General features: G+C 46.3%; 1 protein-coding gene across 6 annotated transcripts in view; it reads left to right on the forward strand.

Moving 5' to 3' along the window:
- UXS1 (UDP-glucuronate decarboxylase 1) overlaps window positions 1-21,866 on the forward strand; it is an 89,641-nt gene that overhangs the window by 41,639 nt on the left and 26,136 nt on the right. For 4 of the 6 annotated variants that reach the window (XM_029937068.1, XM_029937070.1, XM_029937071.1 and 1 more), the window contains 4 exons: window positions 1,936-2,116; window positions 15,789-15,893; window positions 18,816-18,875; window positions 21,669-21,790. In XM_029937068.1, the coding sequence (XP_029792928.1) occupies window positions 1,936-2,116; window positions 15,789-15,893; window positions 18,816-18,875; window positions 21,669-21,790 (468 nt within the window). Of the gene's footprint in view, window positions 1-1,935; window positions 2,117-5,085; window positions 5,120-15,788; window positions 15,894-18,815; window positions 18,876-21,668; window positions 21,791-21,866 lie in introns of those variants that run through there. The other 2 variants (XM_029937074.1, XM_029937073.1) reach the window with 2 other exon arrangements.

Genomic DNA, 21,866 nt, shown 5'->3' on the forward strand with positions numbered 1-21,866 from the left:
CTTGAACCAGACAAATCTACAGGTAGTGGAGAGAATATGAAATTAGGAAGGCTGAGCTTTTTCTATCATTACTGGTGACCTGGGGACCTTGGTCAGAAATTCAATTCCTCTGGGTGTCAGTTTCTTACCTCAGAAGTAGAAAGGATGTAGGAAGTGGTGCTCTCCATAAAGAATGAATGCAGCTGATTGAGAGCTAGTGAGTGTCAGGACTTTTCAGCCATCCATGTTCTCAGTCATTATACCGCTGACCCTTGAATGACTCTGGGCTGAGAGGCACCGACCATCCACCCCCTCACCCACCCTGGGCTGTCAGCAGTCTACATTTGATTGCTTTTGTTTGCTGTTGACTGGAAGCCTTACTGTAAAATAAACATTTGATTAACATTTATCCTGTGTGTTGTGTATATTATATACTTTGTTCTTAAAGTAAACTAGGGAAAAGAGAATGTACTAAGAACATCATGAGGAAGAAATTGTGTTTATCAAACAGAACTCTGCATTCAAGTGGAGCCATGCACTTCACACCCGAGGTATTCAAGGGTCGGCTGTGTTTGTGATTTCCCTCAGAGCATGTGTAAATGTCTGGTTGGTGCTGCCGGCTGGCATTTCCCCCTGCCCGATCCCCCAAATCTGCCTTCTTCAACCCCCGGCAACTTTGCTTTCATTCGTGGTCAACATTGGAATTACGTGTCAAATTTTATCTGAACTTCATGGCTTCAGGGCAAACTAAATGTTTTAAAACCATAGGCCTAGGGGCTTCTGTGCCTTTTTCAGTGAAAGGATTGTTTGTTTGTTTGTTTGTTTTCTTCTGTTAATTCTTTCAGTTTAGAACAGAGAAGGCAGAGAGCATAACAGGGCAGGGAAGGTAGTTTGACTTTACTGGTATGCTTTCTGAGTTTGTTCTTTCTACTCCCTCCTCCTCAAAATACAGTACTCTGGATCTGACTACTCCTATTACACTATTTAATGAAAAAGTATTTTATTATAATAAAATATAATAAAAAGTATTATACTTTTAATAAAAAAAGTGTTTTTATTACTTCAAGCTCTGTTTTTCAGTTGTGATTGCCCCTGCAGGGTTTGGAAGGATGGTATTGCTGGCCCCCTGCCCCCACAGCTGCATCGTGCCCCTGTTAGTGCCCGTTGGGCCCGTCAGTGGACCCTCTGCAGTGTTGGCACTCCCACTCAGACACTGACCGAATGGTGGACCTTAATCATTTAGGGTTTAGGCCTGCAGACAGTAGCTATTGCTTATTCATTGGTCCTCATAAGCAGTTGGAAAGATAATAGTTTTTTACGAGTTTTTTGTGTCCAGTATAAAAACCACAGAGGTGCCTGTCTTTTAAGCATCTGATGACTCTTGATTTTAGCTCAGGTCATGATCTCATGGTTTGTGATATTGAGCCCTGCGTTGGGCTCTATGCTGACAGTGCAGAGCCTGCTTGGGATTCTCTATCTCTGCCTCTCTCCTTCACTCTCTCTCTCAAAATAAAAACATTAAAAAAAATCCACATATATTATTTGGTAGTTCACCAAATCTCTGCATGTTCTAATCCCTTTTTAAAACATTCTGAAACTTTGCAGGAGTGTTTGAGTTACACAAATGATGTTCAGTGTCTCATCCAACATAAAATAAGAGCCCTTTAATGTGAAATTCTCTGTCAGAGGGGACACTTGGAAACCTGTAACTACTCTTCTGTACTGGTATTCACTGGGTGGCAGCCTGAGTTTTTAGGCTCCTTAGAAGTCGACGGTCGTATGGTGACTCGTTCTGGAGGAAGAGAGAGGATGCTGCCCTGAAACCGCTAGTGTCCTCCTTCCTTGCTGTCCTCCCGAGTGTTTAGTTGTGGCTCCACCAGAGACATATCCCTTGAAGCTGGTTCACCGTCCTCTTGTGCTTTCTCTGGGGACGGTCGGCACCCTGTCCTGGTGCAGATAACCGGAGGAGCAGGGTTCGTGGGCTCCCACCTCACGGACAAGCTCATGATGGACGGCCACGAGGTGACTGTGGTGGACAACTTCTTCACGGGCAGGAAGAGGAACGTGGAGCACTGGATCGGCCACGAGAACTTTGAGCTGATTAACCACGACGTGGTGGAACCCCTCTACATCGAAGGTGAGCGAAAGCGCACATTAACAGCACAGTGAGCCTGGGGGCGGCGCCCCAGAGCAGCCCACCTGTCCGGCCACAGCGAGTTTGGGTTCTGCCTCCTTTCTGAAGTAGTCTCACCAGGTACAAGGCACAATCCTAGTTTCTGTGACAAAAGAACTGTTCTGGCAGTGTGGACGTTTGGCTTCACTGTTTCGAGGGCCCCTGGCTTTGGGCGTCGTAATGTGTTCATGTAGGGCTTGTATAGGGCACAGTTCTCCCGCTGTGACACATCTGACGGCTACCTCATTCGTGTGAAAGGATGTGTAGCTTCGTGCTGGGCACTAGCTGGTGTGGACTGCTGTGTTAGTCATGAAATTCCACATCTAAGAGTTTAAACCCTCCAGTAACCCTCCACTCCACAGACTTGCAGGTTTGGGTGCTGTAGTGGGCTGGATGGTGGTCCCCCAAAACATACGTCTTAACCCTTGGAACCTGTGAATGTGGTCTTATGTCAGGGAAGGCCTTTGCGGATGTAATCAAGTTAGGGATCTCCAGAAGAGCTCAGCCTGGAGTACCTGGGTGGGCCATATGGAAATATACATATAGAAATGCCATTGGAAAATGGCTGGTGTCTTTATAAGAGAGAATGGAGAAGACACAGATGCATGGGGAGAAGAGCAGGTCTCATGTAGCCCAAGGGTGGAGATTGAAGCCACGCAGTCCTAAGCTGGGGACTGCCTCAAAGGCCAGGAGGGAGTCTCTCCTAGAGCCTTTGGGGGAAGTGTGGCCTGGCCAACACCTTGTTTTCTGGAACTGTGGGAAAAGAGATTTCTGGTGTTTCCATCCACATGGTGCATGGTACTTCAGTTACTACTGGTGGAGAGGTTAGGAGGCCTCTGGTACACATTTTTCGAGATTGTGTGAAGTGTACTGTACTCCACCAGGTACTTGGCTAGCAGGCCTTCTGGGATCACCAGAATTGCTCTTCATTCTCATTTACGTCTGACCAGAACCCTGAGAGGTAAATGATCTGCTTTGATCATTTACAGAAAACTAAAACCGGATCATGGCCTGCCCAAAGCCATAGGGCTATTAACGGGTGGAGCCAGAATTGAGCCTCGGGCTTCAGGCTCCCAAGCTCGTGCATCGCCTGCACCACTTCCCCAGCAGGTAGTGTAGCATTCTGCTTGTCAGTGTGATCAAGTCGGGGACATTTTCCCGTGCCTGCATAATGCAAAGTGTCTTGGGGAGCTAGTGTAGTTGCTGTGCAGTATCACTGTATGGGCACACCATACTCCTACCCTTAACGTTCTCCAGTATTTTGTCTTGTCTGAATTTTATTTCCTCAGTCAAGAGTTCAGATACAAATTGTGCCAAATGCTGATCTGTTTTCTTCATCGCTTGTTGGTGGCTGTGTCACTAACACATTAGTGGCGTTGAGCATTATCTTCAAAAACTAACAAAATAGTTTGCTAATTTGATAAAAGACCCATGGTTCTCTGGTGCCAAAAAATAAAATAAAAAGTTAGATTTTTCTAACATGTTAATTCACAAAAGAGATCAAAATATTTTACCTTTTTAAAAAAATTTTGCTTTTTATATGAGTTCTTCATAATAGAGATGTTAATCATATGGTATATATTTAGCATCTGCCCTTCCTCCCGAATCTGGCTTTTGCTTTTAATTTCATTGACATTTTGCAATTATCTCATCTGTTTATTTACCCCTTTGCTATTCTATTTCTTTTATGCTATAAGAGTTCTGAGAATAGAGAAATATTCAGCCATGGTGTTTTTGGTTTGTGTAATTTTCTTATTTTTTCTTTTCAAACATTTAATTAATCTGTCTGGGATTATTTGGGCGTTAGGCTGTAATTTGTAAAACGAACCAGATGATCTAGGTAACAGATAAATTGGCTCACTTCCTCCTTGGACTTGATCATGGGTGTGTTATGAGGGTTAACTGAGGTCATGCACGCGATGGGCAGAATTGCCGAGTGCAGGAGTCAACACGCAGCATGGGAAGGCCCTGCTCTCGGCATTGAGGTCATGAGTCAGCTGGCGGTAAGATATCGAGATGGCCTGGGATTACTTGTGGACGGGCCACCTAATCACCCGAGTTCTTAAAAGCAACAGCAGCAAGGAGCAGAGCCATATGGTGAGATCCGGTAGGAGGGATGCCTCAGAGAAACAGGCAGTAGGGAAGTCAGGAAGATTCAAGGATGAGGAGGCCTCCACCCACCGCTGCCTCCTTTGAAAGTGGCCGTGGTGAGCCAGAGCCTGCGGTCAGCCTCTGGAAGCTCCCTGCCGACGGCCAGCAGGGACGGGGACCTCAGTGCTGCAGCCTCATGGAACTGAATTCTGCCAACGACTCTGATGGCAGGAATGCCACCCTCCCTGCTGACACCTGATTCCAGCCTGCAAGGGCAGAGCAGAGACCCGGCTGGGCCACACCGTGCAGTCTTCTGCCCTGCACACATGCGAGGTGGTAAATGGATGCTTTTGTAGCCTCTAAGTCTGCTAGGGCATCAGTAGAAAACCAGGGCTGGTCCACAGTAAGTGCTCCCAAATAATCGCTAATATTACTATTATTACTCTTTCCCCTGTTTACATGGGAGTAAACATTTGTGAAATGAAACTACTGATTACATAATTTGAGTACTACTGAGGAAACCAAAACTTAGTAAAAATGTCTCCAGACGTTGACACTAAAACTATTTGAGACACTTTCTACTGCTTCTAGAAGGAGACTCTGTGGAGGACGCCCACGTGAATACACTACTTGGGCTCACGGGAAGGGTTAACATCTTCTGTCCTTGGCTGGCAGTGGGAGTGGTACCGCTGTGGCAGAGCAGAAGACATCTCTTCACCTGCATGTCTCAAGCCTGTGTTTACTGCCTCCAGCCTTAGCGTGGGAGTCTGCATACCCCTTCCCCACCCGCCCCCTCTCACTACTTCTACCCCCAACGTGCCCACCTGAATCCGAGCCCCTTACGGGAGGAAGTGCACCGTTTGAAGCTGTATGCAGGTACAGTTGTGCGTTTCAGAGGGAATAATCCTTCCCCCCTTAAATCAGATACAGCATGAACTTAACCAGATGAACTTGGTTTGATTTGCCTCCTTTCCTCAGTGTTGCACTGTCTCACAAAGGATGACCTAGTTTAGGACACCCTTGAGTGCCCCATCATTGCCTTATGCTGCCAGTGCCTGCTATAGTTCACTTAGACTTCACTTTAGATTTTCTTCAGACTGAGTTTTACAGCCTGTCCTCACCCAAAGTGGGGTTACCATTTGGTATAGTGTATATGCAGATCTTTTTTTTTTTTAAGTTAGTTTGTTTATTTTGAGAGAGACAGAGATAGCACTAGTGAGAAAGGGCCAGAGAGTGAGGAAATCCCAAGCTGGCAGTGCAGAGCCTGACTTGGGGCTTAAACTCAGGAAACCATGAGATTATGACCTGAGCCAAAACCAAGAGTCGGATGCTTAACTGACTGAGCCACCCAGGTGCCCCTGTGTACACCGATTTTTCAGCAGTGAAGAATGAGTTAATATGTCCTTTTGATGTCATACATTATTCTCCTTTGCGCAGTAGAGTGCATTACAAAGTATGCACACCCAGTGTTTAATACGTAACTCTACTTTTTAGTACCTTTTTCCCAATAAAAGAAATTCCAGTTGATCTAATATTTACACCATAGCAGGAATATACTTCAGCTTCCAGAAGTATTACATGGGATTTGTTTTGGTTTATTTGTTTCTCTGGGCTGGCAAAAGTGTGGACTGTAATGGATGTCACACAGCGGTGACACTTAATTTGGCAGTGTCCGAGCGGAGCTTCATTAGTTTCCCCATCGGCACAGACTTCTCCTCTTGTTATTTTCAAAGTACAACCATTATGTTTCAGAAGCAGAGGCATTAGCCATTTAACTGTTGTGGGAAGTTAACTGTTGTCTGGACTCCTGAGTGTGGTGGTGGAATTGGCCGGGAAGAAAGTGATTGCTGTACACCCAGAGTGTGCAGGTCAGGGCTGGGCATGGAGTACCGGGGAGTTTGGGGACCGCTATGTGGTCATAAACCATAACACTGACTTAGACCAGAGGTGCTGTGTCACAGGAATTATGTCAGAGGCCTCTGCATTGTCTGAGCTCACAGTAGAGAAGAAATACGCTGCTTTAGAAGGAATTGTAATACTCACTGAAATAACTTAATCTTGTTTTATATTGCCTTACAAGAACTCTGGATTTTACCAAATGAGGCATTTAAGTTTCAGTAGGTGAATCTGTACTGAACTCTGGAAGGAGTAAAGTTAATCCTTCTTCTAGCCCAACTATTTAGGATGTGGGGAAGTTTCAGAGAAGCAGGAGTTGGTGGGTAGCGGGGTGTGTTTGGGTTTTGCGAGGGCAATGCCAGGCCATGGAGGTGGTGAAAATGAGGTGTAATGTTGGGGCAGCCCCCTCGTTCCAGCCTGGAGGCCTGGTGGGCGGATATTGGCCCGGCTTGGGCTCTGTGAGGAGGGAAGATGTCTAGAGAAAGAGTATTATAACAGTGGAGGCAAGGATTAAAGACACACAGGAAACCGAGCACTGACCCTGGAAGCTTTTCAGAACAGAGCAGACGCTGCTGAAGGAGGATAGAGGTGTCCACTTAATGCCTCTCCTTTCCAGCTCTCATGATGGTGTGATCACAGCACATATCTAGTGGAAACCATGCTCCAGAGCTTTCACTGGATCTTTTCCCAGGCGTGGAACATGCAGGCGTGTACGCTCATGATGTTGGGCAGTGGCAGTGGCCACAGCTTCTAGTCAGCCAGTGATAATGAGCGTCAGCAACTGATAGGCTTACAGCCATTCTCTGCTTTTGCATTCAGTACAGTGCTCAGCAAGGTACAGGAAATATTCAACACTTTATAAAGTAGGCTTTGCTCAGCTGTGGGCTAATGTAAGTGTTCTAAGCATGCATACGATGGGCTAGACTAAGCTGTATGTTCAGAAAGTTGTTTTATTAGCACTTCCCCATCATGTGAATTTCATGTGGTTTTATTGGTGTTGTCTCGGATGTCTGCAGGTTTGCAAGTGTGGGGCCATTATGAACCTTGCTTGAGAAAGCCACCCGGTATATTCCCCGAAGTCACTATTGTCACTGTCCTAGACTCATGTCCAGCTCCTGATGTATACAGCCTGGGCCCCTCCCAGAAACTCTCCCAGTTTACTTGTCCACCATCTGTACAAGCAGGAGCCTTGAGACCAACATTTCTATAGAGGACAGAAAAAGATAGAGATGTCCAGATGTCCATTGCGTCATGGGAAGCCTGGTCCTAGAACATGCAGTACGAGTTGAGTAAGAGGTACAGGAAAATGAAAGCAGAAATTGACAATTGCAAACACTTAATGAATACTCACCATGTTTCAGGCACTACTCTAATGCTGTGTATAATTAACAGATTTCGTTCTTTAAACATTCAGGTGAGGTAGTTGTTTATTATCCTTGTATGCAGGTGACCCTGTGCATGGAGCTGTTACCCACCTGGTACCCAGGTGTGGAGATCCTCTGCGAGGCCAGGAGGGGTGGGCACCAAGACAGGGAAGACCAGAGAGCCTGGACTGTCACACCCAGATGCCCCAGAGCTGATCAAGAAAGGTGGATGGAAACTGTGTTTGCCAGGGGCCTTGGGTCCATGTCAATGTAGGCATTTGAGGAGTGCTGTTCTGATCAGAATATTTTTGTTGAATTACAAAGTAGAAAATCTTTTCTCCCTCGTGGTGTTTGTTGCAAATGTAAACATAGGATGCAGAGGCTGCGGACCCGAGACCCCCACTCTGTTTAACACGGAGCCACGGGGAGTTCCTGCAGGAAGCTCTGGCATCCTGGGCGTTATCGTGGCGGCCCCCTCGAGCTTGGAGGCGGCTCCACGGGCGGGGCGGTGCTGCCAGCTGCAGGAAACTGACAGGCGGCGGCGCTGATCATAACTTCAGATCCGGGTCTGAGCCAGACCTCTGGCATGCACGGTCTTTTCTTTGCATTAAGTCAGTAGTATTTGACATGAAATGAAGGCAAAAATCCCACTGTTTGAATTCTTTGTGCCAAGAGAGATTTGGTCTTTATAGTAAAACGTTCCATATGGCTTCTTACATCCTGTTTTCCGTCATGAATACTGGTGTTGGGGGACAAGGCTTAGGCCGCACAGCTTGTGCGGTATTTATGACGGACCCCGGCCTGGACTGCAGGGAAGGAAAATGTATGAGGAGTCCCTTTATGATGGGGTTCTACTGTATGCTAAATAACCACACACGTTCACAGCAAGAACCAGCCTTTTGTTTTATTTTGTAGTTTTTCCAAAGCTTCAGGGCAATTCAAGGCAATTCCTTACCAATTAAGTAAGGTGTGGCTCTGGCAGAGGGAGGTGGTTGGACTGGGCTATGCTAGGAACTTACGTAAAAAAAAAGGAAAAAACCCACTGGAAGATGTAAACATTCAGTTGGCTTTTATGTGGATTTCCCCCTTTGGTAGGAGATCACACTCAATTTTTTGTCATGGAACCTGAAGGATTTGGGGGTTCTCAGGAGTCATTCAATTTTTTACATCTTACTCCTTCTATATTTATGTATCACCTGTGTGGACTGAGGGCACAATGAAATTCATCTTGAGAACATATGGAATGTTTGCAGTGAGTATAGTTGCAACATTTGCCGTTCCCCACCCCTGGCCCATCCCCTTCCCAGCATGAAAATAATGTCCTGTGTTTTGGCAGGAATGCTGTTTTGGACCTATTTAAGGAAATTCTGTGAAAAAGGAAAATACTGGTTTGCTTTACTGTTTTCCTTCCTTGGTCATTAATTTGAGCTAATCTTTTAGGGCTCATTTCTCAGGCTCCTATTTTTCTGGCCACATGGCCCTGGAAAACGTGACAAGGTCATAGGACGGTCACGTTGGCAAGTGCAGCTCCAGCAAATGAGTGGGCATGCCTTTCTCTCTTTCTTTCTCCCTCCCCTCAACTTAGATTTTTGAATGCCAGGCTCATTTTTGGTGTATGTTTTGATGAGGCAATTGACATTTTTTTGAGGGCTTTTCTCCCCCTCTGGGCTGTGAGGGTTAACTTTGCTGTTCTGTTATTATTAATATTTCTTAGCTCTTTCATAGCACCTCTCATTCTCATTATTTATGCTCTTTGTAAAGTCCTCCCTTGCTCTCCTCTTCATAACTCCTTATCCGCATAATTAGTCAGCGGCCTTTCTTGTGTGGTCCTTTTTAGGACTGGAACCAGAGTTCCTATCATTAATGCTACAGGCAGAACACATTCTCGTGGGAAGGAGGGGCTGTTGGAAATGCTGATTTCCGTAGGATTTCAGGGTCTTCTTAAATAGAGTGCATCAGTATTGCCACTTAGGCATCGTGACTACTTATTAGCCTTTGCAAGGGGGAAAGGAAGCTGCACTCAGGCTAAGCTATAAATGTAAAAAAAAAAAAAAAAAAAAAAAAGCAGATGGAATAGCCTTTTGGATGAAAAGGCCCCAGTCTATGGCTTGTCTCTTCATGCAACTAGTTTTAGTGAGCACTGTTCCCAAACTGGCCCTGGCCAAGGCACCATGTAAGGGAATTTATTTTCCATGGCAAATTCCTAGGCCCATCTAGCCATTCTGATGCATTAGGTCTGCTCAGGAATCTTCATTCACGTGTGCTCATAGGTAAAAGGGGTGGGCTGCCCTCCCTGCAGAGAGCAAAGCTGTGTGGAGATCTAAGGAAGAAAAAGGATTGCTTTGTGTGCTCAGTGAGCTTTCCGTCTGGGGAAAAGGATGTGTAGGAAGCACTGACGAGGCAGGATGCAGTAATTAACCGGTGGCACAGGCAGCTGGTGGTGAGTGAGTATCTCCGACTTGGGCCCGCAAGAAGGCTTCCCACACAGACTGACATCTGCGTGGAGCCTTGCAGGAGAAAGTTTGGATCCTGCATATGCAAAGGAGATGGATGGGATTAGAAATGTTTGCATCTTTGATTTGATGTCAGACTTCGTGAAGGGGTGTGCTCTCAGGGTACTTTTTCTCCCGCAGTCTTCAATGCTTGGAGACCTTCCTTTCTTCGCTGCATAGGTTGTCACCTCAAGAATAAAAGCAGTGCTGAATGATTTCTTCTATGAGATCACAACTGTTACCCTCGATTCACACAGTCTTTGGGCAGCTGCACCAGATAGCAAGCTCAAGTTCCAGGCGCAGAGGGGTGTGCTCTCTGGGGTGGCACTCAGTTCTGAAGGTGTGGCCAGGTTTATTCTGTTGGGGATCTGGCCCACTTCTTTCCCGAGAGAGGCCGTGGGGTGTGATGAAGTGTTTATAAAGAGGAAACACAGGGGCGTCTGGGTGGCTCAGTCGCTTAAGTGTCCAGACTCTTGATTTTTGGTTCAGTAGTATGATCTTGGGTTTGATGGGAGTGAGCCCCACACCAGGCTTTGTGCCGAGAGTGCAGAGCCGACTTGGATTCTCTCTCTCCCTCTTTCTCTGCCCTTAGCCCGCTCATGCTTGCACTCTTCTCTCCCTCTCTCTCTCTCAAAAATCAATAAACTAAAAACTAAAAAAAAAAAATTAGAAATGCAGTGCCTAAATGGGGAGTTAGTGGTCAGTTTCCTACAGCTATGTTCTTGAGCTTTGAGGCAGGTGAGCAGGGATAGACAGTTCCTGTCTGTAAGCTGGAAAGGATAAAACTACCTGAGAACATGGCATTTTGTAAGACCTGTCTTGTTACCTTACAGTTCTCTCAGTAAAATCTTAGTTTGCTTTTTATTATCAGCTGTTTATCAACTTTGAATAACTGGGGGGCAGAGAGGGTCAGAAAGCAATCCCAGGATTTTCCTCTTATTTAGATAGATACCCATAACAGATTTGCATACTAACAGACTGTAAGTAATTTTAAAAGGTTTTGTGTTTTCTTAGTTATCTGAAAGATTGGTCTTTCAGAAGTGTGGGTTCTATTTTTAAATTAGTAGGTTTCAAATGTGGCTTTAAAAGTATTTGTGTATAACGGTCCAGAGTCTCCCAGCCTGGAGTGTCTCTGGATGCCAGGGATCTAGGTATCTTTCACTCAGAAGCTTCACTGGGTGACTGATGTGTAACAAGGATTGACTGAGAATCTTGAATGACAGGGAGTAGCTCAGGAGCCTTATTTTTAGCTCTTATATTCCCAGTGTAGATAAAGGGAAGAGAACAAGTATTCATTTTGGGGCACCTGGGTGGCTCAGTCGGTTAAGCATCTGACTTCGGCTCAGGTCATGATCTCACGTTCGTGGGTTCGAGCCTCGTGCTGACAGCTCACACCTGGAGCTGCCTCCAATTCTGTGTCTCCCTCTCTGCCCCCCCCCCCACTCATGCTCTGTCTTTCTCTGTCTCAAAAATAAATTAAAAATGTAAAAAAAACAAAACAACACTATTCGTTTGACTTCAGCTTTAGTAAGAGTTACACCCTTTTTCCACTAATACTCTCTTCATCTGCTTTTACTGCTCATGAGCATCTTACTTTGTTTTTTGCCATCTGAACCATTTTTCAAGTGTACTAGCCTGTAATGTTGTACATACTGTGTTAGGACAGCTCTCCAGAACTTTTTCACCACCCACTGAACAGCAACACTCCTCCCCCAGCCCCCCCAGTAATCATTGTTCTACCTGTATCTCTGAATTTGATGACTCTAGGTACCTCACATAAGTGGAATCTTACTTTTTGTGACCAGATTATTTCACTTAGGGGGATGTTCTCAAAGTACCTCTAAGTTGTAAGTATGTGACAGGATTTTTTCAGTTTTAAATCTGAGTAATTTCACTGTGTGCGTGCGTGCACGCATGCTCACATTGTATTTTGTTCATCTGTCCATGGATACGTGCTTAGGTTGTGAATGGAGCTGCTATGAACCCGGGTTTGTAAATTTCTCTTTGAGATACTGCTTTCAATTCTTTTGATCATATACCCAAAAGTGGGATTCCTGTCTTATGTTAACTTCTATTTTAAGACTTTGAGGACTCATCACCTATTTTCCATAGTGGCCGCACCATTTTTTGTCACCACCAAAGTGTGCAAGGGCTCCACTCTCTCCACAGCCTCAACAACACTGGTTATTTTCTGCTTTCTCTTTTTTTCTTTTTTCTAATAGTAGACATCCTAATGGGTGTGAAGTGATACCTCATTGTAGTTTTGATTTGCTTTTCTTTGATGATTTGTGATGTCAAACCTCTTTTCATATGGTTGTTGGCCATTTGTATATATGCTTTGGAGAAATTGTCCATTCAAGTTCTTTCCCATTTTTTGTTATTTGATTCTGTTGTTGTTGATTTATAGGAGTCCTTTATGTGTTCTGAATAGTAACACCTTACTGTGTATATGGCTTGTAAATATTTTCTTCCGTTCTGTAGTTTGCCTTTTCACAGTTAATTGTGTCATTTGATTCAGTCAGAAAAGTTTTGAAGTTTGATGTACTCCTCTATTTTTCTAATTTTGCTTCTGTTGCCTTTACTTTTTGTGTCCTATCCAATGAATCTTTGCCAAATCCAATGTCATGAAGATTTCTTCCTGTTTTCTCCTAAGGGTTTTAGGTGTTACATTTAGGTCTTTTGTCCATTTTGAGTTAATTTTTGTACATAGTGTAAGGTAAGGATGCAACTTTATTCTTTTGTATGTAGATACTAAATTTTTCCAACTGGCAGAAACTGTCCTTTCTTCATTGAGTAACTTGGTATTCTTGTCAAAGATCACTGAACTATGTATACAAGGGTTTATTTCTAGACTTTGTATTCTATTCCATTGGTCTATATGTCTCTCTTTATGCCAGTAACACACTGCTTTGATTACTGTAGCTTTGTACTGTTTTGAAATCAGGAAATTGTAAGTCGTCTAACTTTGTTCTTCTTTCAAAATTATTCTGGCTAGTCAGTGTCCCTTGAAGTTCCATATGAATTTCAGAATGATCTTTTTTCTGTTTCTGCAAAAATTGCTCTTGAGGTTTTGATAGTGTTGCAGAAGTATCTTTTTTTTTTGAAAATTAAGGGGCACCTGGGTGGCTTAGTTGGTTAAGCGTCCAATTTCGGCTCACGTCATGATCTCATGGTTTGTGAGTTCAAGTTCCTGATTGGGCTCTGTGCTGACAGCTCAGAGCCTGGAACCTGCTTCAGATTCTGTGTCTCCCTCTCTCTCTCTGCCCCTCCCCTGCTTAATCAATCAATTAATAAATCAATCTCTCTCTCTGAAAAATAAAAAAATATACATTAAAATTTTTTTTTAAATTAAGACTTTAAAAAATTTTTATTTATCTTGAGAGAGGTAGAGAACAAGCAGAGGAGGGACAGAGAAGGAGGGAGACAGAATCCCAAGCAGGCTCCATGCCGTCAGTGCAGAGCCCAGTGTAGGGCTTGAACTCATGAACTATGAGATCATAACCTGAGCTGAAATCATGAGTTGGACACTTAACTGACTGAGCCACCCAGGCACCCCCAAAATGAAGACTTCTTAAAACAATCACATCAGTTTTCTGGAATAGTCCTGGCGAAAAAGAAGCCTCATAAATAAATATCCAGAAGATGGGACCTACAGTCTTTTACATGTTGTTCTTGCTTCGCTTGAGGGATGGTCATGGTATTGGAAAAACATATACTTACCGGGTTTGTCCAGGAGCCTGTGCAGTACTTAGAACCCCTTCCCAGAGATACTATCTTCATAGAACCATCCACCTTCTGCTTTCTCCTTGTCTTGGTGGCTCATGTGTACTGAGCCTCCCACGTGTGGTTGGGCTTGAAAGACTGTGATAATTAGGGTGAGTTAAGTAGAGACCGAGCTCACAAACTAGAATATCCTGGTCTTGTGTGGAGGCATCACTGCTGCCCCTTGTGTGAAGATAAACTGTCATCTAGCTCTCACCCCTGGATGGGAGAGTGTTCACAAATAGCCCCTGTCCCTGAAGGCACCACAGAGATTCCCAGGCCATCCTGGGCAAGACAGATTTTCAGCAGGCACCGGTGGTGGGTGGATCTCGGTGGGGAGGGTGGGCATTTTTTGATGGGAGGGGATGTTTTCTGAGAAAGTTATTTTGGAGAATTCACCATAGGGGACTGTTTTTCTTAATTTGCCTGTTTGCCTGTGGTTTCTAAAACCTAGCCTCTAATGTGCTGTTACCTAAAAGAGACCAGTGGTCCCTGGTTAGGAAGAGGGTGGAAGGCCAAGGAGATCCCTGTGGGTCCCCTTGAATGGGCACAGAAGCCGTGTACAAGGAGGACTCATCTTGGCAGTGGTGTTTCGGATCCCCCATTCCTCCGCTCCCTGTGATGGTGGTGGTACTTTCTCCCGGAACTGAGGTGGAATGGCACAGTACAGACTTCTTTGCCTGGAGGGAAGGCTTTCCTCCACATGTTGTTTCACAGGGAGACGGTGCTTCCCAGGGCCTCTCTGTGTGGCACATACTCCTGACCCTGGAGAACAGGGGTTGGGGCAGTGAACGGCTGCACACAGGGGAGTCGTGAGAGCTCAGTCCTTTCACCATTCACGGCTTTAAAATCCACCCTCCGCCTACAGCTCTAGTCATGGCGGTCAGTACCATATAATGCTCAAAAACCTCTGGGTTTGGATTAAAATAGAACTGGGTCAGTCAAATCCTGGTATTGTCATTATTTAGCTGCTCTGCCTGCAAGCTTCGTAAACTCTTATGTAAAACAGAAATGATGATATTTTACCTCAGAATTATGGTAATGATTATAATGCTTTATCAGCTGTTCAGTGATTGGTGTCAAAGTCTAGGCCCTCAAAATGTCTCTTGCTCAGAACTACATGGTCTTCACTATCAGCGCAAATCCAGATTCTATCCCGGTATTTAAAGTCTCACATGCTGTAGCTATACAAAACTTGTCTCAGAGCCTCAGCAGAAATTCTTGCCTTATAGCCTCACCCTCTCCCATCCCTGATACACAGCATATCCACTCCTAAGTAGCCCAACCAGGAATGAATTCCTGGCTCGTCTCTCTGCACAGCCAGGCCCACCTCAAGGCCAGACCCCTCGCCCAGTCTCCTTCATCAGACCAGAAACTGCCAGAGCTGGTGACTTGTCGTTGTATCCCTACCCTTGTCCTGTGTCCTTCATGAAATAGACATTCAGTCAGTGAAGTCTTGCTATTAACGTAGGTTTCCAGGTGTCTTTTTGCTCATGAGCCACTAAGCAGATCCTCAGTAGATAGTCAGTGAAAAACAGAAACTGCCCCCTGACTGTCATCTTGGGGTCTGGTTTTATGTACACAAGATATGTGAAAACACAGCAAATGGTCTCCTCCCATACGTTAGTGCTTTTATGTTAGATTGGTTTTACAAATTAAAAACCTTGCTTGCTTTAGATGTTCATGTTTAATTCAGTGTCTGAAAAAAAAATGGTCTTCCTCCTGATTTGCATGCTGTAACTGGGACAGAGCTCAGCAAACAGTCCACTCTGATCAGACTGACTCTCGTTAGACAACAGGCCCAGATCGCTAGGCCCCCATGTGTTTTTTGCAGACAGTTAGACTTTCTATTTTTGTTTAAAGTTCCTCTAATTGCAAAAGCAAATTACTTTTTAATGAAGAATAAAACAGTAACAAGTCGAATTTCAGTGATCCAAACATGTCTGTATCCTCCAGTCTCATTCTTGGGTGATCAGAGTATTGTTAATGGCTCCCACGGAAATCACGTCCTTCCGTTCTTGTCTCCTTTAGTTGACCAGATCTACCACCTGGCCTCCCCGGCCTCCCCCCCAAACTACATGTACAACCCCATCAAGACGCTGAAGACCAACGCGATCGGGACGTTGAACATGCTGGGTGAGCGGTCCTTGCCTTGCTTTGCGGCTGGTGTTGGAAATGGCGCGGGAGACCCCAGGGCTTGAGCATAGTCCCAAGACCCGCCCTCATCCCTGGTGTGCCCCTTTTCGGCCTGATTTTATGAGCCGTCAGAGTTCCTCACGGGGACGTCGCCATCCCAGTAATCAGTCTGCACTGCCTCAGTGGACTCCCCTGGGAGTGGCCGCCTGTCACTACGACTGTGTGTCCTTCCTTCACTTCACCCTGCGATCCATGGTGTGTGTGCCTCTGGGCTGGAAGAGGCCCTGGCGACTGCCCACCCGAGGTCGGGTCCGCGCGACCTGCACACACGGGGCTTTCAGGAGTGCTCCTGGGAGGAGCGAAGGCAGCCGACCTTATGGGGTTGTCCAAGCCGAGTGCTCGACTCTAGACTGAACTGCAGGATTCACCTGGGAAGTGGAAGGCGGCAGCCTGAGCACTGTTAAAGGTGCCACAGGTGCATGTTCACAGTACGCCATAGATTGGTAGCTGTGGATGATGCGTACCTACAAATGCTTAAAATTAGAGGCATCTTAAATTTTACACAGGTTTCAAAAACTTGGGGTTTTGATTAGTTACAAAGTGGGAAAAAGGAACCACTTTTTAAAATGTCAAGTGAAAAATGGATTTAATCATGGTAACATTTAAGACAGTTTCTATAAATGGATTTGGGAAATGCAGCACTACATTGTAATTCGAGAGAAGCATGGAGACAAGGGACTGAAAGGGAAGCCAGAGACTGTTTTTCAGGCCTCTTAGACTAAACAGTTTGAGGGGTCCAGCTCTGCATGAAGTAAAATGATTCATTCTCCTTGTCTAGAAGGGGCGTCTGTTCCCTTTCTTGCCACCCCCGCCCTGGTCGCCAGACAGAACAGGGTCCCTGCTTGCATAGAACTGCTTGCTGCCCCCACCCCGTCACCACACTCCCTCTGCCACCCCAGCCACCTCCTTCGTACCCGAGTGAGATGCACCAGAGGACAAGCCACCAAGCACGTGATGTTTAAGAAGATAGCATCCATTGTGCAGTCACTTGCCCAGGCACTGTCCTGTCCTCCGCTAAGGATTGTCCTCAGTCCCTTCTGCCAGGGAACTAGGCTCAGGCACCAGTGACACCCAGGGGGAAGGGAACGCTCCCAAAGGGAGGTGCCAGTGAAATGCTGTGAAGAGCTCCAGGCAGAAGGATATCTTGGGCCATGGGTGAGATGGACCTGGAAGTCCTGAAGGAATGGTAAGCTCCTTTCAGGAATGACAGGGACAAAAGCCGAAGGCACAGGACAGTCGTGAGGCTGCAAAGACTCAAGAGGGACTTCATGTTCCAGATGGAGAAAGGTGCTGTCATTAATCACTTAGCACTTGAGACAGGATACAGTGAACCCCACCTGGCCCCTTCCTAGTGGGGCCCTTTGCTCTCTGTGGCTCCCCACTTCCTGGGCCTGTACTCAGCTTCTTCAAGATGAGATCGCGTGTCCAGTCTCTGCACAAACATCTGGGCACTAGAACAGCACAGGTGGGGCTCCACTAGCTCCCCGCTGAGGGGTCCTCACGATGACGGAGATGCTTGGGTCCCGAGTGTATCTGTGTCAGTGTCCTACTTGTGATATTGTACTCTAGTTTTGGGGGGGAACTCAGTAGAGGGTACACAGGGTCTCTCTGCATTGACTTTGTTATGGCTGCATTTGAGTCTACAGTTACCCCAAAAGTTTATTAAAAAAAACACAAAACACCCACCCCAGGTCCTTCCTTTTGACACTGCTGCTGTTGGTCTGTGCAGTGATGTGGCTCAGTGGTCTGCTCAGCAGACTTCCAAGGCCGAAATAGGAGGGAAGAAGACAGACCTGTGGTGTTGGTAGCCTTAGCGTGCACACTCCATACCCTGCTACGTCCCTTTTTGACATGTTTTTGTTCCAGTGCGTTGTTGTATTTGCATAGATAATCTCCTGCCCTGTTCTCTTGTTCTTGTGTATCTTCACGGCTCCCTGCTTCCCGCTCCCGGTGCTCCCACCCTGGGGCCCTTCAAGCCAGGGCCCTTCTCTGTCAACTGGCTGCTTCCATAAGTGCCCACAGGTTGTGCGCGCTTGCCCAACGCCCTCCCCTAGCGCTTCACGGCCTCCCCGCTGGACCCGTGCCCCACTGCATGCATGCCTGCAGTGTGGGTGTGCAGCAGAGCCAGCGCTTCCATCTGGTGCCATCGTGGGGGCACCAGAGGCTCCGTGGGGGAGTATGTTTGAGAGCCATTGGCTCTTTGGCAAACGAATGCCGTGAGCCTCTGACGAACATTGAGACTTTGTGAGAGCATCTGGAGGCTTTCCATACCTACATGACCACCACAGAGAGCGATGTTCTAGTCTGTGCTCCTTGCACGGGGTGTATGTGGGGAAAGCGTTCAGAGCCCAACACGGAATGTGATGACTTGCTTTGGAGAAGGGCCTGTTGCAGCTGAGCCTTGAAAGAGATGGGAGGGCAAGGCAGAGGGCACAGCCAGCAGGGCCAGATGCCAGGGGGCACGTTGAGGAAGTGGCAGGTGGGCCGTGTCTCAGGGAGGACGGTGGAAGTGGAGGTGCGAACGACCTTGCCTTCTGCCTGCTGGTGGTGATCCGGAGCCCACCCTTTACCAAACTGACAAATTCTCTGTTTGGCCCTGCCTGCACCTGCGCTTATAAGTATCCAGCTAAAGACTATGCTTCTGAGGCTTCATTTGTGGTTTTCTGTTTTGTTTTGTTTCATTTTGTTTTTGGTTCCAACGTAGATGCAGTATGAGTGGATGGTGCACAGGGCACAGATGGTCAGATACAATTAATACTAGAAACTTGCATAAACTGGCTACCAAAATTTGCATGCACTTCTGTAATTCCCTTGTTTTCCTGAGTGTGTCTGCTTCTCTGATCATGTATTTGCTTTCTGTAGGGCTGGCGAAACGGGTCGGTGCTCGCCTGCTCCTGGCCTCCACCTCGGAGGTGTATGGAGGTGAGTGGTGGGCTGACTCTGGGCCCACGGGGCCGCCTTGGGTGGAGAAGGAACAGAAATGAGTGCAGGATTCGCGTGTAAGAAGGCGGAGCCCGCTCTCCCTGCTTGTGCACGAGGAAGTGGAGAGGCTACCCTGTTAGCCGCCCATGCTCTGCTCTCGGTGGGATGGAGCCCTTTTCCTCCTGCTGCAGAACACCCTTGAGTGACTGTTGCACATCACCTTGCCAAGAAGTCCCTGCCGCTTACGAACCCACAGAGGGGTTTTTCCCACTCGGCTCTGAACGGACCCCAGGAATCATGCAGTAGAGAGTTTCTGGCTGGTTCACTTGGCTTGCTCGGCAGAGAGAAGTGTACTGATCGCCTCAGGTGTTGTGTAACGACTTCTGGAAGGATCTTAAGTGGGGAGTGCCAGGAAACTCATGAGCCTGTTTTGCCAACCTGTAGCACTTCACCTCCCCTCCAGGCCCGTTAAGCAAGCTTGCATTAGGTATGGGGTGAGGGCTGCGGGTTCAAGTTCTCATGGATTTCTGTTCAGCCCCAATCCAACTGGTGCAGGGCTGTGAACGGCATCGTGGAAGCAGCAGAAGCTAGACCCTGACATGTAACTTATCTACTTCACGTTACCGTTTTGGACAGAGAAACAAGGAAGTGAAGGGGCAAAATGGGAAGAGATGTTTTGTTTTTTTTTTTAATAAGGGAACCAAGTGAAAAAAATAATTCTAGAAAAAGAGAAATTCTACTAAATGCAGTTCTGTTCTTTGTAAACCCTATGAAAATGAAATCTTGGCAGTTAAAAGCGTCCACCCCCTACCTGTTCCCCTCATTGCTTTAAGAACAGACAGCTGAGTGGATTTGCATTCCGACTCCCTGGGTTTTTTTTTTTTGTTTGTTTTTTTCCATAGCAAGACTTCACACTAGTCAGTTTCCCTTTTATAGGTCCCTGGATGATTCCCTTCCGCTTCCTCTAATGAGGTTTATATATCACAAAAGGAGGGAGGAGTGGTGTTGATATAGTTCAGAGGGCTGAATCTCTTTTTTTTAAGTTTATTTATTTTGAGAGAGAGAGTACATGCAAGGGAGGGTCACAGAGAAAGGGAGAGAGAGAATCCTAAGGAGGCTCCACGCTGTTAGCACGGAGTCCGATGCAGGGCTTGATCCCACAAATGGTGAGATCATGACTTGAGCTGAGATCAAGAGTCAGACACTTAACCGACTGAGTTACCGGGTGCTCCTCTAAGGGCTGAATCTTTTTAAATGTCTCATATATAAAGGTACTCCTTTTACTGGCCCAAAAGGGCACAGTGACACTTTTTCCCTGTCCAGCCTTCTTCTTCCTCTCACCTTATTATCCACACGTGTGATGACAACTTGTGTCTCTTAGGGTTCTTAAGTAGCATCAGGGTGTAACTAGTCTGCTCTGATGTTTGAATAGTGCAGTATACTGATGTTTTATGGAGTGGATGCTTGGTGTGTTCGCTTCACAAAAGGATGAGAAGGGGAGGATAATTGGAAATCAATTTCAACTCTAGACCTTTACTTTTATAACAAAGTGTGGGCACTTTTTAAACTGGAGTCTTGAACCTTGGGCATCTTAAGACACTTCAGCCCAGGGGTGCCTATCAAGGGGCAGATGCATGGGTGTGTCTGGTCCTCTTTCTTGCCATTTGCCAAATTCATGAGAGTCTCTTAGGAGTCTAGCTTGCCCGGCCCTTGTCAGAAATTCCTAGAAAAGGCATGATGTCAATCATCTGTTAACATCTGTGTGAAATTAAGTTACCGATTTCTTCTCTCAGGGAGCATTTGCCGTAGACCTCTTCTCTCATGCTGCAGTAAAAATAGGCCCCCTTCTTAAAAGAATTTTAAACCATAGCAGTAGATAGAGAGGTCTCTACCTGCACCCTGATTTGGCCACACTGCAGCTGGGGGTGCCAGCCTCCTGGAGGGGCTCTGCTGGCCAGCTTGGGCCCCTGTGTATTCACAACTCTGTATCCATGAGCTGAAGTCAGATTTTGGCTGTAAGATAAGCAATAATTGAATTTATGACACAGAACTCCTGTACATTGTCCAGGCTCCTTGGCAAAGATTTATACATTTTGTACTATGGCTGTATAAAATTCCTGGTGTGCCATATAAATTACGTATTCCCATTCCCAAAATATACTTGTGTTAAAAAAGAATTTGTTACTAGGTTTCTCTAAATAGTCTGTTTTTTTTTGGCACATCTTAAAATGTGATTGATTTACACACCAGAAAAGCAGGATTTGGGAAATAAAAAATGTGTGCTAAAGGCACAAGCAGTCATTTGCCTTAGGACGGTCCATCCTTCCACCTACACAGATAGGGCACTGATGTCTCATTGAGGCTGCTGAGCTTGTGTGGGATTGTTGGCACGTGGGGAAGTCCTCATGCTCCACAGGGGTGCTCTTGAAATTATTTCAGTAAGTATAGGCCTTGCTATAATTATTCTATATATTCCTTCACATAGAGTACATTTAATTATAGACTGTATAATTAAGTGTTAAGAACAATTTACAGGAGAGAGGGGAGGCTTGCAATTGAGAGACCTTGGTCTTTTATTTCTTCCTCTGTAGAAGTACTGTCCTGAACACAGGAGGGAAGAGCCGCATGTCCCCCTGGGGCTTGGAGAATGGACAGTGCCATTGGATCGGTGTATCTCCACGTGTAAATGTTCACCCTGGTCTCTCTAGAGCAGTCTTCCACGTCATAGATCTCTACTGCCCATAACGCATACAAGCTTGACCAACACATGGTCTCACTTTCCCGCACTCACAGATCCTGAAGTCCACCCTCAGAGCGAGGATTACTGGGGCCATGTGAACCCCATAGGACCGCGCGCCTGCTACGACGAGGGGAAGCGCGTGGCCGAGACCATGTGCTACGCCTACATGAAGCAGGTATGGGACCGCATCCTACAGTATAGACACGCGGTGCCTACATGAAGCAGGTATGGACTGCGTCCTGGGGCCTGCG

This window comes from Suricata suricatta, chromosome 4 (genome assembly GCF_006229205.1).
Source record: "Suricata suricatta isolate VVHF042 chromosome 4, meerkat_22Aug2017_6uvM2_HiC, whole genome shotgun sequence".
In the NCBI taxonomy this organism is placed as follows: Eukaryota; Metazoa; Chordata; class Mammalia; order Carnivora; family Herpestidae; genus Suricata; species Suricata suricatta.